General features: G+C 40.1%; 1 protein-coding gene across 7 annotated transcripts in view; it reads left to right on the forward strand.

The window, feature by feature from the left end:
• The window catches only part of Ptprm (protein tyrosine phosphatase receptor type M), an 821,378-nt gene that overhangs the window by 649,334 nt on the left and 157,031 nt on the right, over positions 1-15,013 (forward strand). For all 7 annotated transcript variants that reach the window (XM_058586457.1, XM_058586454.1, XM_058586456.1 and 4 more), the window contains one exon: positions 2,157-2,344. In XM_058586457.1, the coding sequence (XP_058442440.1) occupies positions 2,157-2,344 (188 nt within the window). The remainder of the gene's footprint in view (positions 1-2,156; positions 2,345-15,013) is intronic.

Raw genomic sequence — 15,013 nt, forward strand, 5'->3', positions numbered from 1 at the left:
CACAGGATGATTATATACAGTGGTGATAGTGCTTGTAGCTCTGGGGATTCTGAACTTCAAGAATACCTGGGCCTTGGATCAGAGCATTGCTAGGTTGCTAGTACATCCACTTGAAAGGCCTGAGTCATTTAGGTGAAGTTTAGAAGTTGAACCCACAGTGAAGGATGAATTAATTATGTTCATCCCATAAGGTACAAAACTAAGAGAACAAGAGTGGCACAGAGGGGAAACTAATTAACGTTCCATTTATTTTAGTATAACATATAGAACTTCCTGCTGGAGAAAATAAAAGCTCAATGGATTCAGTACTTCAGCAGGCATCCTGTATCCCAGTTGATACAGTTTGGCAGTTGCCAACAAGCAAATCCCATGTGGAAATTTCCAGGTGTATTTGTGACTGTTAAAGTGGGAACAAATGCATTGCTAAATTTGAAAGCAAATCCAAATGAAAAAAAATCATAAAATCAATGTACCACCCTTTTTTATTTTGTCTTTGTGTCTTTAGCCACCTTGTAGTGATCCAGGTGCCATTTCAGCAAAAGCAACATAGCTACACACTTGTGTGCCACTTCCATGCCATGCATACCCAGGTGCTTTGCAATGCAGATACAAGTGAGGTTTCAGCACAGGTTGAGCTCCCCAAGTGCCCAAGGGCTACATTTCCATTGGAGCCCAACTTCTCCATTCAAAAAATGAAAATAAATTAAAAATGACTTAGCTGAATTCCCTATTGATAAATAATCTGGTAATTTTCAAACATTGAACGTAACTTCTCTTATATATGTTTTATTGCTTTATACCTGATATAAGTTTGATGTAATGTTATTCTTGTACATGACCATAGCATAATACATTGATAAGAACCATCTTCAATCATATAACAGCTAAAGGGATTCAGCATCATAATGAGTTAACCTGTGGAATATGAAATTCTTAATCAAGCAGTACTTTCCTGCCTCAGACATTTTTAATAGCCACCATTTCTACAGTTCATTAATCTAATTTACTAGTAGTTGTCCATTAAAACAGAGCCTCTTTAGGCTTATTTAACCAAATTTTGACATTAATTTTGTGGTACAATTTGGTTGACTTGCTCAAAAAATTTAAGTGAGAAAATGTGTTGAATCCAAATAAACCTTAACAAGTCATTACTTGGTTTATGGGGGATGGAAAGCAATTATGATACTAATTTTAACCTCCTTTCTGTTATTGAGTGCTTAAATTAAACACCTCCATCCTAACATGGTGGGAGAACTGAGGCTCTGCCCTCTGACCACCTCTGAATAGAAAACCTAACTGGAAAATTAAAGCACAAAATAAAAACTACCTGTAATTATTCACACAGTACTATCGCTTATGCCCTGTTTCCTTTTTCTCCTCCTCTTTTCTCCTGATATGTATCTTCTTAAAAGTGCCAATCAATGGTAAGTTCCCCCATTTGTCCCATGGAAAAGTTGCGGAGGGAGTGGGAGTGTGTGTCTTACTGTAGATCTGACCAAGCCAGCTGTGCTACCCTGCGCTGGCCTGCATGTGTGCTATTGTAGAACATTCCATGTGTGATGTGTTAGACCACAGTATTTTGTCAAGCTTTCTGATACTGGAGCATGCAAAGTGACTCATCTAAATGTTATACCCAAATCAGGTTCCCTTTTTCTTTTTTTCACTCTTCCTTGATTTTATGCATTAAGCTCCCCATTCCCATTGCTAGCTTTCCAAGCCAAACCATTTTGTGCACTTTTATTTTGCTCATAGAACATTTGTACAGAGTTTATTTACTTCATCATTCAAACTAGGTGACTGATGTTTGAAAAAACTATAAGACTGGTTTTACACCAGGTCTTGCTGAAGTTTCAGATCCAAACTTCCATACACTTTAGCACCAAAAGGCCAAAAAGTCTCTTATTATGAGCCATGTAGACGCAATATATCGTTTGGACTGCTTTGTAAAAGCAAAGACTTCTGCCTCATTCCTATTAGTATTGCCAACACCATTTAAATTTCTTAACATTTAACTTTTCTTTCATGGCTGAGCCATCCTAGGGATTATTGCAGCCATAGGTTGAGGGGATGTCAGCAGCCAGCTTCGTAGCATTCTCAGTGGATCCTGACTTAGCCGGCTTGTTTGCCCTCATTTCTCCCTGACCTGCTTTTCCTAGATGAAACCCACACGATGGCCAGTGATACCAGCAGCCTGGTGCAGTCACACACTTACAAGAAGCGCGAGACAGCCGATGTGCCCTACCAGACAGGGCAGCTTCACCCTGCCATCCGGGTGGCAGACCTCCTTCAACACATCACCCAGATGAAGTGTGCCGAGGGCTATGGCTTCAAGGAGGAATACGAGGTGAGCATGACCTAGGTCCTGTTCTTCCAGAGCATCCAGCAAGGTACAGCACCCCTGTGAAAAACGAAGCGGAGGGAGCAGGTAGTTTATCTGGGATCCTTTTCCAACTGGCTGTGAGACTGGTTAGCAAGTTCAAGTGCATTCAATAGAAAAAGAAAAACACTTCACCCTTTACCTTCTTCCCCATAAACAAGTAGTGAAAACAGGCCTACCAGGCTCTCTTCCCCTCCCTTTTCTTGTTCACCTTCCTTGGATTTTCCTGTAATTAAGTATGATGTTAAATCCTAATTTATTGAAGTTATCTCAGGAAGAAACTGTCCACTTAAAGCAATTATCTACCAACCAATGATGTCAGTTGTGGAGATTAGCCAGCTGTAAAGGAACTGGCTATTGTCACGCCAAGACAACTGTTATTGTCCTGCCAGCCCAAAGAGCATGCTGCCATCCAGAACTCTGGTGTGGACAGCTGTCAGGGCATTTCTGGGAACAGTGATTTCTCTGACTATGTATAAGATGGGGGGCTCACACCTTTCATAGTCTTTGCCACTTGCAAATTCAGTTGGAAAGGCATTCAAGAGCTGAACAGAATTAATGAACTTCAATTCTGAATCAAAGAAGCATGCCATAGCTTGAGTGGGTGTGTGGGGAAAGCAGGGCAGGAAAATTGGTTTCCTTCCTTTATATTAAAATTCATTTATAGTCATTGATGAAGATGAAATAGTATGCTTACTTGTAAAAAGATAGGATCATATAAATTTGTGCCATTTTATATCTTAGAATGTGTTTCTGGTCCCCAATCTCCCTAACTAGCTCACAGTTAGGAAACATCTTACCTGTGATTAGAGTATTTTTTTTCTTGATTCCTTTCTCTCCACTAAGGGCTTTTATCATAAAATACTTTTAATTTTACCCAAACTTTGGGTAGTGATACATCTAGTATAAATACAATGATGATGGCCAATTTTAGTTTTTGTAAAGTTCATATTCATTTTAAATTGCTTTGACTGTATATTTTTATTGTAAGCCTATTTAAAGTCTACTTTGAATTAAAAATTCCTGTACAGAAATACAGTTATTGACTTGAAAAAGTATATGAGGCACATAATAAATATAACTCCACAGCAACATAGAAGATAGACTTAGTTCAGAAATATGATGCATACTTGAATCAAATGAACAAGGATAGGGAAGAAACTATTTCAACTTCTTTGATACTATATATGCACACAGGCTGGGAGTTTGATGACGACAGTGGAATCAATAGCTGACAAGTAAAAACATCATGTGCTATGCCCTGTGCTAGGAGCTTGTGACTCAGTAAATCAGACTGTAAGCTTCAAATTCTGCTTCTGTCTCCTTTTATGGGTACACTCATGATTCTTCATGGCATGCCCCAGATTCTACCTGGCCTTGGATTGAGCTCTTTCCAAGCTTGCTTATCAAAGATCCTTTACACATGGCCCCAGTGCTAGCGAGCCACTTCTCTTCTAAGAGTAGGTCTATGGTTCAAAGCAAACAAATAGACACATTTTTGTCAACTACATTGTGCATCCTGGCATTTTGCCAGTGACCTCAGGAGACCAAAAAGCAAAACAAAAAAAACACTTAATCCAATCATGCTCTAGGGTTTGGTTTCAGTCCAGAATATATTTTTCTGGTAAATTTCTGCATTTTAGCAATCCTGAATTCTTAGATTTACCTTTAGCAGTTCAATGTATAATTCAGTGAAATTGACTGCTTTTGCATATCGCCTCATGCACTTTTAAAGGCTAGCTTAGGAATTAATAGGATTAAGAGTAAGACTTCCATAAGCATTAATATCTTATGAAAGACAAAATTAGGTTATTGAGAAAATATAAGCCTATTGAATAGAGATGATGTCTTAGTTTTATCCAATATTCTGAATGCAGATATTGCTCAAATGTTTATTAAAGATGTTAATGTGAAAGGGATTAGTTACAGGATCAAATAACAATTCATAAAAGAGCCTGAGTCCAATTTTTCATGGACTATTTAAAAATAGCTATTTTTGCAGCTTCTATAACAAACTTCAGACAATGCATATTTCAGTGTATGCAAAAAAAACTATTTCCCATTCAGAGCTCCTGAAGACATTTGGTTCATAGGTGCAAACTGAAGAATCATACGCTCATGAGGATATTAAAGGTTGTTATACCCCAAAATTAAATGTCATATTAGTAATTACATTTAAAAAAATACTAACTCTCATCCTCCCAATTCAGTGACTAGAGAGGAAAGTTAATGGTAAACAGTCTTAACTACAAATTCATTGTCATTTTAAAAAATGAAAAGAAGGGGCTGGGGATGTGGCTCAAGTGGTAGCGCGCTCGCCTGGCATGTGCTGGGCACTGGGTTCAATCCTCAGCACCACATAAAAACAAAATAAAGATGTTGTAGCCCCCGAAAACTAAAAAATAAATATTAAAAAATTTTCTCTCTCTCTCTCTCTCTCTCTCTCTCTCTCTCTCAAAAAAAAAAAAATAAATAAATAAATAAATAAAAAGAAGAAAAGAAAACAGAAGGGTTAGAATTAACATATACTAGAGAAGGAATCAGGACCAAATAAGAGGTCTGCTTTGAGGAGAATACAAAATGGAAAATTCTGTTAAGAATAATTGTATAGCTCTGTCTCCTGTCCCCAAAACTACCCTCCTATGGGATGCTCTTGGTGGGAGGACTGTGGTAGGGCAGAATACATGGGAGCAAGGAGCAAAGTCAGTGGTTAGTGGCTGCAGGGAGATGGGAACAACTCCTGAGTAACATCTGTCACAACCAAAGCCTGAAGTCCTGGCCCTCACCAGCTTCATCTGCGTGTGTTACTGAACTACATAAGATTTGTGCCCAGATCTTTATGGAGGCAAAGCTAAGCTTCGGGGAATTGACATTGCATAAAAGGTCCCATTCTATAATTCTCTTACTGTATTTTCTCTACCCTCAGGTACTTTTTATATAGTGTGAATCTGAAAAAAATATATATTTTTTTAAGTTCAGTTAGATTATAGAGCCTCTAACAAAACAGGCCTCTTTTAGTCGTGCTATAAAGTATGCATTCTTTTTTTTTTAAGAGAGAGAGAGTTTTTTTTAATATTTATTTTTTAGTTTTCGGTGGACACAACATCTTTATTTTATTTTTATGTGGTGCTGAGGATCGAACCCAGCGCCCCCCAAATGCCAGGCGAGCACGTTACCACTTGAGCCACCTCCCCAGCCCCAAGTATGCATTCTTTCCATGAATGCAGCCCAAAGTCAGGAGCAGTGGGTGCCAATTTGGCCGAGTGAGATTCTGCCTTTCAATGGGTCATCTCACAGATGACATTTGAAGGGCTTTGTTCACAAGTTCTGGTACAACACTACTGTGTCAAATTTAGCTGTCCTTAGATGTGTGACCTTAGTCAAGTTATCCAGCCTCTCTAGGCCTCAGTTTCTTCAGTCTGTAAAATGGAATAATTATATTATCAACCTCATAAGTTGGCTGTGAAGATTAAATCACATAATGTGTCAAAAGTGCTAGAACTGTATCCAGCATATAGTAAGCATTCATTTGAAATTTTAAGCTAGTGCAGAAAAAATGCTAGACTTATAATGAGATCTAAGAGAGGAAATTCACAGCCTGTTCTTTATAGGGAAATTATATTAAGTTCCAGTTCATCTTTGTCACCACTAGCATATAATAGCCTGAGGATAGCTTGAGCTGCTCACTCTTCATTTGCTCTATCTGTAGGATTCATTTCCTTACCTTGTATCATAGATCACCAAAAGTTCCCATTAAAAGTAACTTAAAAATAAAAAAAGTAGGTTTGATTCTATGGGTCAAGAATTTAAACTTGAGAACATAAGTATTTTTAAATAAAAACTCTTCCCCTTTATTGCTAAAATAGTGTTTTCTAAGTTAGGGAAGTCCTAAGGAATAATGTAACGATAGACAGCAAAATCTCCTTCTTTAAAAAACTGATTGCATTGGTGTCTGTGGCAAAGTAGGATTTAATGTAATAAATTGTGCATTGCACTCAGTACCAGAGAATTGGGGAGAGCTGTACCTCTCTGCCCTCAGGAAGCTTACAGCATAGGGGAAGCAGCCAGGTACTGCAGTGCATCTGGTCAAAACCCCACCCACTCCCACACCCACACATGTTCCAGGGGACCTTAAAGGCCAGCGGGGGATACCTGCTCCAGCCTGGAGAAAAGATGACTTTTCCTTGAAGGATAAATGGAATTCCGTCTGGAGAAGGTGCAAGAGGGCAGTATTCCACATAGATGCAAAACAGGAGAACAGGGTGCTCTCTGGGAAAGACTACAGTTCTGTATGCCCGAGTCACAGGAAGAGGTGGGAGACTATGACAGTCTAGGCTCCCATCCTGAGGGGCCTATATGTCACACACATGAATTTAAATGTCATACTGGAAGCAGTGAAAAGAAAGGAGAGACTCAGATAGCATGAATCTAACTCGTGCATGTGGGTGGAGATCCATTTAATATAAGCAGCTCAATTCACAAATATCATTTATACAGGGCACATAGGAATTGCCTGAAAAGTCTTGACCAATATCCAAAAATGTAAAAGGGAGAAGGAAGATATATTTATTGAAAAGGAATAATGAGAATTATATTGCTTTATCTCTGTTCAGAAATGTTCAGGAATGCCTGGCCTACAGACTTGAAGCAATGGTTGACTTTAGCACTGAAGTATCTCTGCTGATGAAAGATTAAGAATGGCTTGAGTCTCTGTTATGACTAGTATAATGACCCATTTGGTCTTTCCACATTTCTTCAATCCATGTATATTGGGAAAATCCAGCTAGCCAGTTGGTATAATACTTAGAAATAGTGACTTTCTCTCTGTTGACCTTGTTCCAACCAATTTTCTTTATCTTTTCCAAGACAGCAGTGACTGAAAATTGGCCTAAACACTGGAAAGCTTCATTACTGATCAAGTAGCCGACAGAAGTTTATCCAAACAAGAGGGAAACATGTGGTGGGGATGAGATGGAGCTGCCCTCAATGAAAATTTTTTATTTGATTTTGTTCTAACAAGATAGTCATATAGCACATCTCACCAGGGAGATGCAGTAATTTGATTCAAAAGAAACTCAGACATGAATCACAATAAAGAAGTAAACATGCTGAATCGAACAGAAAATGGCATGTTGTCAGCAGAGAGTGGTTCAGAAATCTCAGGAGAAAGACCCAGTGGAAAGGGCAGATTTGTTTATGTTGTTGCAAGAGAGGAGCCAGTTCTTTCTCCTGACAAACAAAGGGCAGCCATGCTAACCCCCTGGGGGCAGGTCTCCAGTAATGAAAAAAGGACATAGCTGCACTCCAGGGGACAGGTCTTAGCCAACCTGCCCTGCAGACTTCTTGGCCTGGTATGGCCTGGAGTTGAAAAGGGTGATTTGCCACAACCTTGCAGCTCTGTCCTGAACCTATAGCCCCTGTGCTGGACATGCGTGTACTGGGTCCCTTTCTGTCCTTCTTACTTCAGAAGCATGAGAGCTACAATATGTTCCACGCAGTGTCAGGGACAAGGCAATGGTAGCTGTGTGGTTGGAGAGTGAATTGCTTCCCCTCTGTGGTCCCCAGAGGGCCTTGTTTACTCCTTTTTTAACTGATCCTAAGTCCTTTTGGGGATCAAAGCAGAAAGACATCAACTTTAATTAGGCAAAGAGCCATGCTATTCACAAAGAGCTTGAGTTGCTCTGTCAAGTTAAGATAAAGGGAGATAGCAACTGAAAACTCCTTCAAGATAGAATGTCCTGAAAAAACACAGGCATGTCTGTTTCATTAGCTAATAATCAGTATCATTGGGGGCATGAAAACTTATTTGCCAATTATTAGAGTTGAAACATATTGGAAACCAAAATAACTTTACATCCAGCTCTTCTAAAACATGTGTGTTTGTACCTGTCTATCTAAATGTGTTTAGAAAAGCAATATTCATAGTTCATCTACTTTTCTTGTGGGTCTCTCCAGGGCACAAACACTAGTAATTAATTTTATAATTAAGTGCTGTTTTTTCACTCAGTTTCAACTGGGAAATTGAAGATATTATGTCAGAATCTTCAGGCTTCTGTACAGCATATGAGTTTTTCTAAGGAACCTGAATTCTCTTTAAATATATTATCTCCTTGTAGGTCTTTTATAAATATGTGGGTTATATATTTCTACCCCACCCTTGTCTTTGCCATTTTCTAAATAAAATAGCTGAATTTGTTAAATGAAGCACACTGTTTTATGTGATGCCTTTGTCTACATTGGACAAAGTTCTGGCAACCCCAGAAGGGATTATCATTAAAAATGTCACATCTGCCATCCAACATCTGTTTTTGTTTGCCTCCCACCTCAAAGAGGCAGCGTATCCTACCAAAAAAAAAAAAAAAAAACCACTGGTCTGCTCTCTGCAGAGTTCTGGCTCCTACCTTCGGATACCCTTGGATGGGACAGGTCCTTAGCTAGGGAAGAAGGCCATGGATCCTTGGACAGCCAGTACCAAGCGCCTGTCTCTCTCTGGCAGAGGGTTGGCCAATAGACGGAAAGAATTGCTCATACTTCTAGATAAGTTTTAGGAAGAGTGCACTGCAGATTTTTTGTCGGGTTTTTGAAAACAGATACAATGGCAGGTGGAATAAAAAGCACTTGGTGAGACTCAGATAGAATCAGGGCCCACATGGCTCACCAGGTGGTTTTCACATCATCACCAGTGGGAGGCACCAGGCCCCTCACCTCCAGCCCACACACTTCTCAAATGTGCCTTTCAGTTTCCATTTCATATTCCAAGGCACCAGCTGAGTCTGTCACTTATCAGTGCAGGTTATTTTCTATCCCATAGGATACAAAGCATGCAAAACAAGCCATTGAAAGCTAAGGATGGGAGTGAGGGGCAGGGGAGGCTTCGGCAGGCACTGGAAATGCATTAAGAATCACAGCAGCTGCGCCTCTGATGGCTGCACTAGCCAAGTGATGTTTTCCCATCTTTTTTCCTTTAATTATTATGGTGATGGTGAGCCAGGTCCATGAGAAAATGATAAAATTTTCTCTGAAATTTTGATTGCTTCAGGCTCTTTGGGCAAGTCAGGTGTGTGTGTTTATGGATACTTTCTTAATAGATAGAAGTTACTGCATGTTTTTAAATAATGCAATGGAGAGAAATGGCTTGACCATGAATCCTTGGTTTATTTTTTCTAAGCATCAATCTAAAAGTGTCTGTTTTAGTCACCTGCTCCACTTTGTATTGCTGCCTTTCGGCGCCCCTTCCATACTCCCTGATTTTTCATCCTGTCTCCTTTTGTCCTTGTCTCCGATGACATCATGCACAAGCTTAGACTTTAGAGAATTAGGTTACAGATTGTTATTTCCCGTAGCTCTCTGTCCTCCCTCTGATGACAGTCTGTGGCAATTGGCTTCTTCTGATTTGTTTGAAGCACTTTTAGGTAACTGTCTGGTTTCTGTTTTGAAGCTGGTTATTAGAATTTTCTTTTTCTAACCTGTGAGAAGTTAAGCAATTTTCCCACTTGTTTTCATGCTTTTAGTGTCAGATGCCATTAACCACAAGTGCTTTTGCAGAGAACCTGGCCCCAAAGAGGCTGCTTATGTCCCAGCATTTCAGGACCTTATGTGTCCCCACCACCTATCATGCCTTTGATTAATTTAGTGGTGTTTCCACCCACGAACAAGGTCGGGTTATGTTTTTCACAGTTCACAACTGCCCCTCCCTCTTCCTCACCTCCATATCAACAGATCACAAGTGCTAACTACTTTCTCTCCCCACCATGTTTCACTCCCTTCCTTTCATCTCCCATGCCACTGCCTGGTCCCTATCACTTACCTGAACCATTGTAGGAGTCCCTGCACTATTCCTCCCTCTCAGACCTGTCCCCCATCCTATAACCAGACATGGATGTTACCACATTTGACAAATGCTCAAAAACCTCCTGAAGATTCTTTCGCAAAATGAGAAACTCTGCACAGTGTACTTGACCCTTCATGATACAACTGCAGCTTGTGTTTCAGGCTTGCTTTTAAAGGAAACTATTTTCCATTATGTGCTCTGGGATCAAGCTGTACTCAGAGACTTTCCATCTCCCATACTCCAAGCACCTTCTCACTCTAGGCTGTGCTGCCTAGAGTGGTGGCATCTGCACAAAGTCACTTCTGCCTCCTTTTTCACTTGCCAGATTTCTTCAGACCCAACTCAGATGTGATCTACCCCCAAAATTGTCCCCGTTGGAAACAACTATTCCCTTCTCTATGTTTCAGTACTGTAGTAGACAATATGGTAATTGATGATACGGCAGGAAATTTGTTAAAGAGATTTAATAAATATGTGACAAACACTGATAAATATAAGGTATTTTGTATTTGCTGAATTGGTTTCTGAGAAAACAAATACTTCTAGACGGATAGAATTGTCAGTCAATCCATACTTAATGCACAAGTAAAAGGGACATTTTGGAGGTCTTAAGAATTGCATTTCAAGAGACAGATTTAGAAAGCTCTGAGTCACTGTTCCAACCAAGGCAGTGAAAGTGGGAGTTTCTGTGGGCTATTGAATGTTGAGAAGGCATAGGGGCTGTATTCCAATATAAAACAACAAAAGGAAGTATAAACAGAATGGAAATGTTCATAAAACAAGAGTCTCATAACCTCTTGATTGCATCTTGAGCCTCTGGGAGCAGAATAATTGCCTTATTCTGGTTGTTCCAGACACCTGCAGTCAAAGGATAGAGGTTACCTAAGTCCCATTGCAGGCAGCAGCTAGAGGACTATAGACATCTTCCTGGCTTAATAGCCTCCCAACATTATTTGAAAAGTTCTTCCAGTGTTGCTTCTGTCACACACAAATTTCCTTTTATTTTATTAAAAAATTCAGCTTGGTGCAATGATACCCAACTCTGTTCCTAGCAACTCAGGAACCTAAGGCAGGAGTATTATAAGTTCAAAGCCAGTCTCAGCATCTTAGTGAGGCCATAAGCAACTTAGAGAGACCCTGTCTCAAAAGATGGGCTGGGGTGGGTAGGAACGTGACTCGGTGGTTAAGCAACTCTGGGTTCAATTCCTGGTAACAAAAAATAAAAAAAATACAAGGCACTGGTGGTTTAGCTCAGTGGTAGAATATAAGCCTAGCATACACTAAGCCCTGAGCTTGATCTTCAGAGCCAAAAAAAAAAAAAAAGAAAAGAAAAGTTTTAAACAAGCTCCAAATGGTACAAATCATCACATAGTATCAAGGAATTCACAGCATCCAGTCAGAAAATCTATAAAACTGTGCTGACCAACTTGAAACATAACCAATATCACTTATAAAAGGTAAGAATGGACATGATTGATTTGCCAGCCATATATTTTTAAAATATTAGGATAAATACTTTTAATCCACATTTGCTTTAAATTTCTTACTTACCTCTGTTGTGTGTAATATGAAATATATTAGAGCTCCAGAAACCCCTGTGATTTCCTGAGTGAACAGGGTACCTGTTATTTATAATGAGCCTCTTTTCATAAAACCTTAATTTATGTTAATGAGGTGACTTAGGGATGGGTCCTTAGCCTCTGGATGAGGCCAGTCTCCAGAAAGATGAAGGACTGGTTGGAACTTACCCCCATACCCACCAACCTCCACCAAAGGGAGTGGGAGGCATGTAGAGATTAAGCTATATAAAATTCCTGAGCAATAAAATTTGATGAGCTTCTGGATTAGTGAATACCTGAAGGTGCTGTGGGGTTGTTGAGCCCAGAGAGTGCCTCAGAACCCTTTACCCCCTGCACCACATTGCCCTGTGCATCTCCCTGTACATTCATTTCTTTCTAACATCCTTTTTGAGCCATCCTATATTTGATTAATCAAATATAAAGAGGGGGGTCATGAGAATCATACTTGATAGCCAATTCAAAGTATAGATGGTAACCTACTATTTGCAGTTGATGTCAGAAGGTAGAGGCAGTCTTATGGGAATGACACAGTCTGTGTCATTAACTTCAGATAGACAGTGTAAGAATTGAATTAAATTATAGGACACTTAGTTGGTGTCCACTAGAGAACAGTTGTTCTTAAAAAATCCCATACATCTTGTCACCAGAGAAGGTCTGAGGAAGTCTCTCCAAAGGGGCGAAGGGGACCTCAGCTCAGCCTGGTAAAGCTCTTGATATTCACTGCAGAAAAGGATTTCAGGATGCATCAGAAAGTAAAGTACCAACAGAGACCTATTCAATAAAAAAGCAATAGAGTAGTATGCACACTTTCAGAGGAAAGAGTTCAGCATTTGAGAGTGAGACATGCTTTGGGGGTCTCAGGCTCTTCTTTCAAAGGAAACTTGGTGAAGGTGCACAAGGGACAGTATGTGGAATGAGCTAAGCTTGATGAGCTGGTTTTTGGTCATAGATCACAAGACATTTATGGTGATCTGGTCTTCTCCAGGATCTTCAGGATGTCATTGGTCCTCTAATGGATGTTTGGAACGTACCCCTATTATAGCATTCTTAAAAATACATTTCCCTTTGTTTTATCTAACCTGAGAATACATTGTGTAGGATAGCAGTGCACTTAGGCTTTAATCAAAACATGGCAATTTTCAGAGATGAGTAAATTTACAGTATCTCTAAGATTTGTAGATTTCTCAGGAATTTGGGAGTGACATCCCTGAAGGAGAAATAGGTCTGGGGAGTAAAAGTGATCAAGGGGTTTTTTGATGTACAGCTACATTCTCTTTGTCCTGCCCTTTTGTTTCCTTTCTACCTATCTTTAGCTCTTCTGTCTTACCTAAATCTGGTCACACATGAAAGTATTCAGTGACATGTTGAGTATGGGAGAGGAAGGAAAAACAGCCTAGATTTTCCTATCTCTTTCAAATCCCTAATAGAAACAATATAGCATTATTTATGTGCAAGTTCAGTGCATTCCATAACCTTATTATTCTAAGAGGGAACCTATCATCATACCTAGTTTTATAATTCATAAATACAGATTGTGTTACTATAGAAGTAATACAAGGGCAGATGAGGTTTTGAGGGTGGACCTTTCATGGGCCTTGTTTGGTTCCTCTCACCATGACAATGAGGTTGATGGGATCTGCCTTTGTACAACACCTACTGTATCAGCATTGTCCACAAAGCTAGTGCATCTTTATCATACCTGTTTTCCAGGTTAGGAAATGACTGCGAATTTCAGTAACTTGCCCCAGGCCATCCCTCTATGGCGTTGTCGGAGTCATCCTGTCATCTGTGGGCTCTAAGGCCTGCGTTCTTTCCACAATGCCACGTTACTTCTGTTTCAGCTTTTCATCACTGGCACCAGAATAGATAACAGGAAAACAACTCAGATGAGGAAAAGTTTATTATGGCTCACTGTTTCAAAGATTCAGTCCATGGTCGATTGATCCCATTGCTCTGGGCCTACGCTAAAGCAGGACATCATGGAAGAAGGGTGTGATAGAGGAGCACTGTTGCATTCGTGGTGACCAGGATACAGAGAGGGAAAGGGGAAGGAATCAGGGGAAGCCATACCCTTCCATGTCACATCCCCAGTGACCAACCTCCTCCAGCCACACACCACCTGCTTATAGTTACCACCCAAACAATCCAGGCAGACTAGGATGGATTGATTAAATTACAACTCTCATAATGCAATAATTTACCTCTTGCATTGGGGGACATTTCATATCTACACTGTAACAACTTCCTTATACACTGCCATGGAGGTACAGACCAATAGGAACCACCCATGTTTTATTGATTTGCTTGTGGCTTCATGGCAGGAGTGTTATTTTTCCTCTGTGCTGTTTCGTTTGCTTTGAACAGCATTCTGTCCTTTGGCAGAGGACCCATACAGCTCAGGAGCTCCATTGACAGTGCCAGCCCTGGTGCATTTCAATATCTCAGTGGCAGCAGATGCTGCCCATTAATCTTGCTCAGTGTCTCAGCTCTGTGATGCAAGGTCACTCCAGCATTGCTCCTCCCTGCTCTAGTTTTTCATTGTCTGAATAATGCAGGAAATCATTCTGATGATTTGAGCCAGTCTGGTTCATCTGAAATGAGACCAGTTATGAGCTAAACTCAAGCTACAACTCCAGAGTCTTATTCTATATACTGCCTCCCTGGATTATTGCATTACTGCCAGCCAACTCTATAAAGGAAACAAAGGAGAAGGTAAACTTGTAAACTGGAGTTGTGTATAAAAGTCCAATGTTGTCTAAAAGATCTTCTCTGAAAGTTGTTGAGTCTTTTGGTGGAATAATATAACAGTGACAATCCTGTTAAATGGATCTCTGACCTCAGTGCACACAACCAAGATAACCCTTAAGCTTTGATAACATGGTACAGAAAATAACCAGTTCAAAAGTCAATTCTTTTTTCAACAATGCTGTATAATAGCAAGAACAGTGATTAGGAATCAGAATGTGTGGGTTCCAGATTCTCACTGCTAACTCTCTAACTCTGGAACTTTGAGACTATCACTTAGCTTCCATGAAGCAACTGCTATCACTGAAGACCAAGTGCTCACTGAACATCTGGGATATTCTCCATAGTACTGTTGCCTTGATGATCTGATGCCAGCCTTCCAGGGTGGTTGATGTATTCTCATGGATGGAAGGTTTTGCAATGAGCAATGCTGGCTAGCTGCTGAACACCCCTGTGAGGATGTGGTTGTGGCATCAGTGC

The sequence above is a fragment of the Marmota monax genome, unplaced genomic scaffold (genome assembly GCF_021218885.2).
Source record: "Marmota monax isolate L192 unplaced genomic scaffold, Marmota_monax_Labrador192_F-V1.1 WCK01_AAM20220418_F8-fsc00103, whole genome shotgun sequence".
NCBI classification, from domain to species: Eukaryota; Metazoa; Chordata; class Mammalia; order Rodentia; family Sciuridae; genus Marmota; species Marmota monax.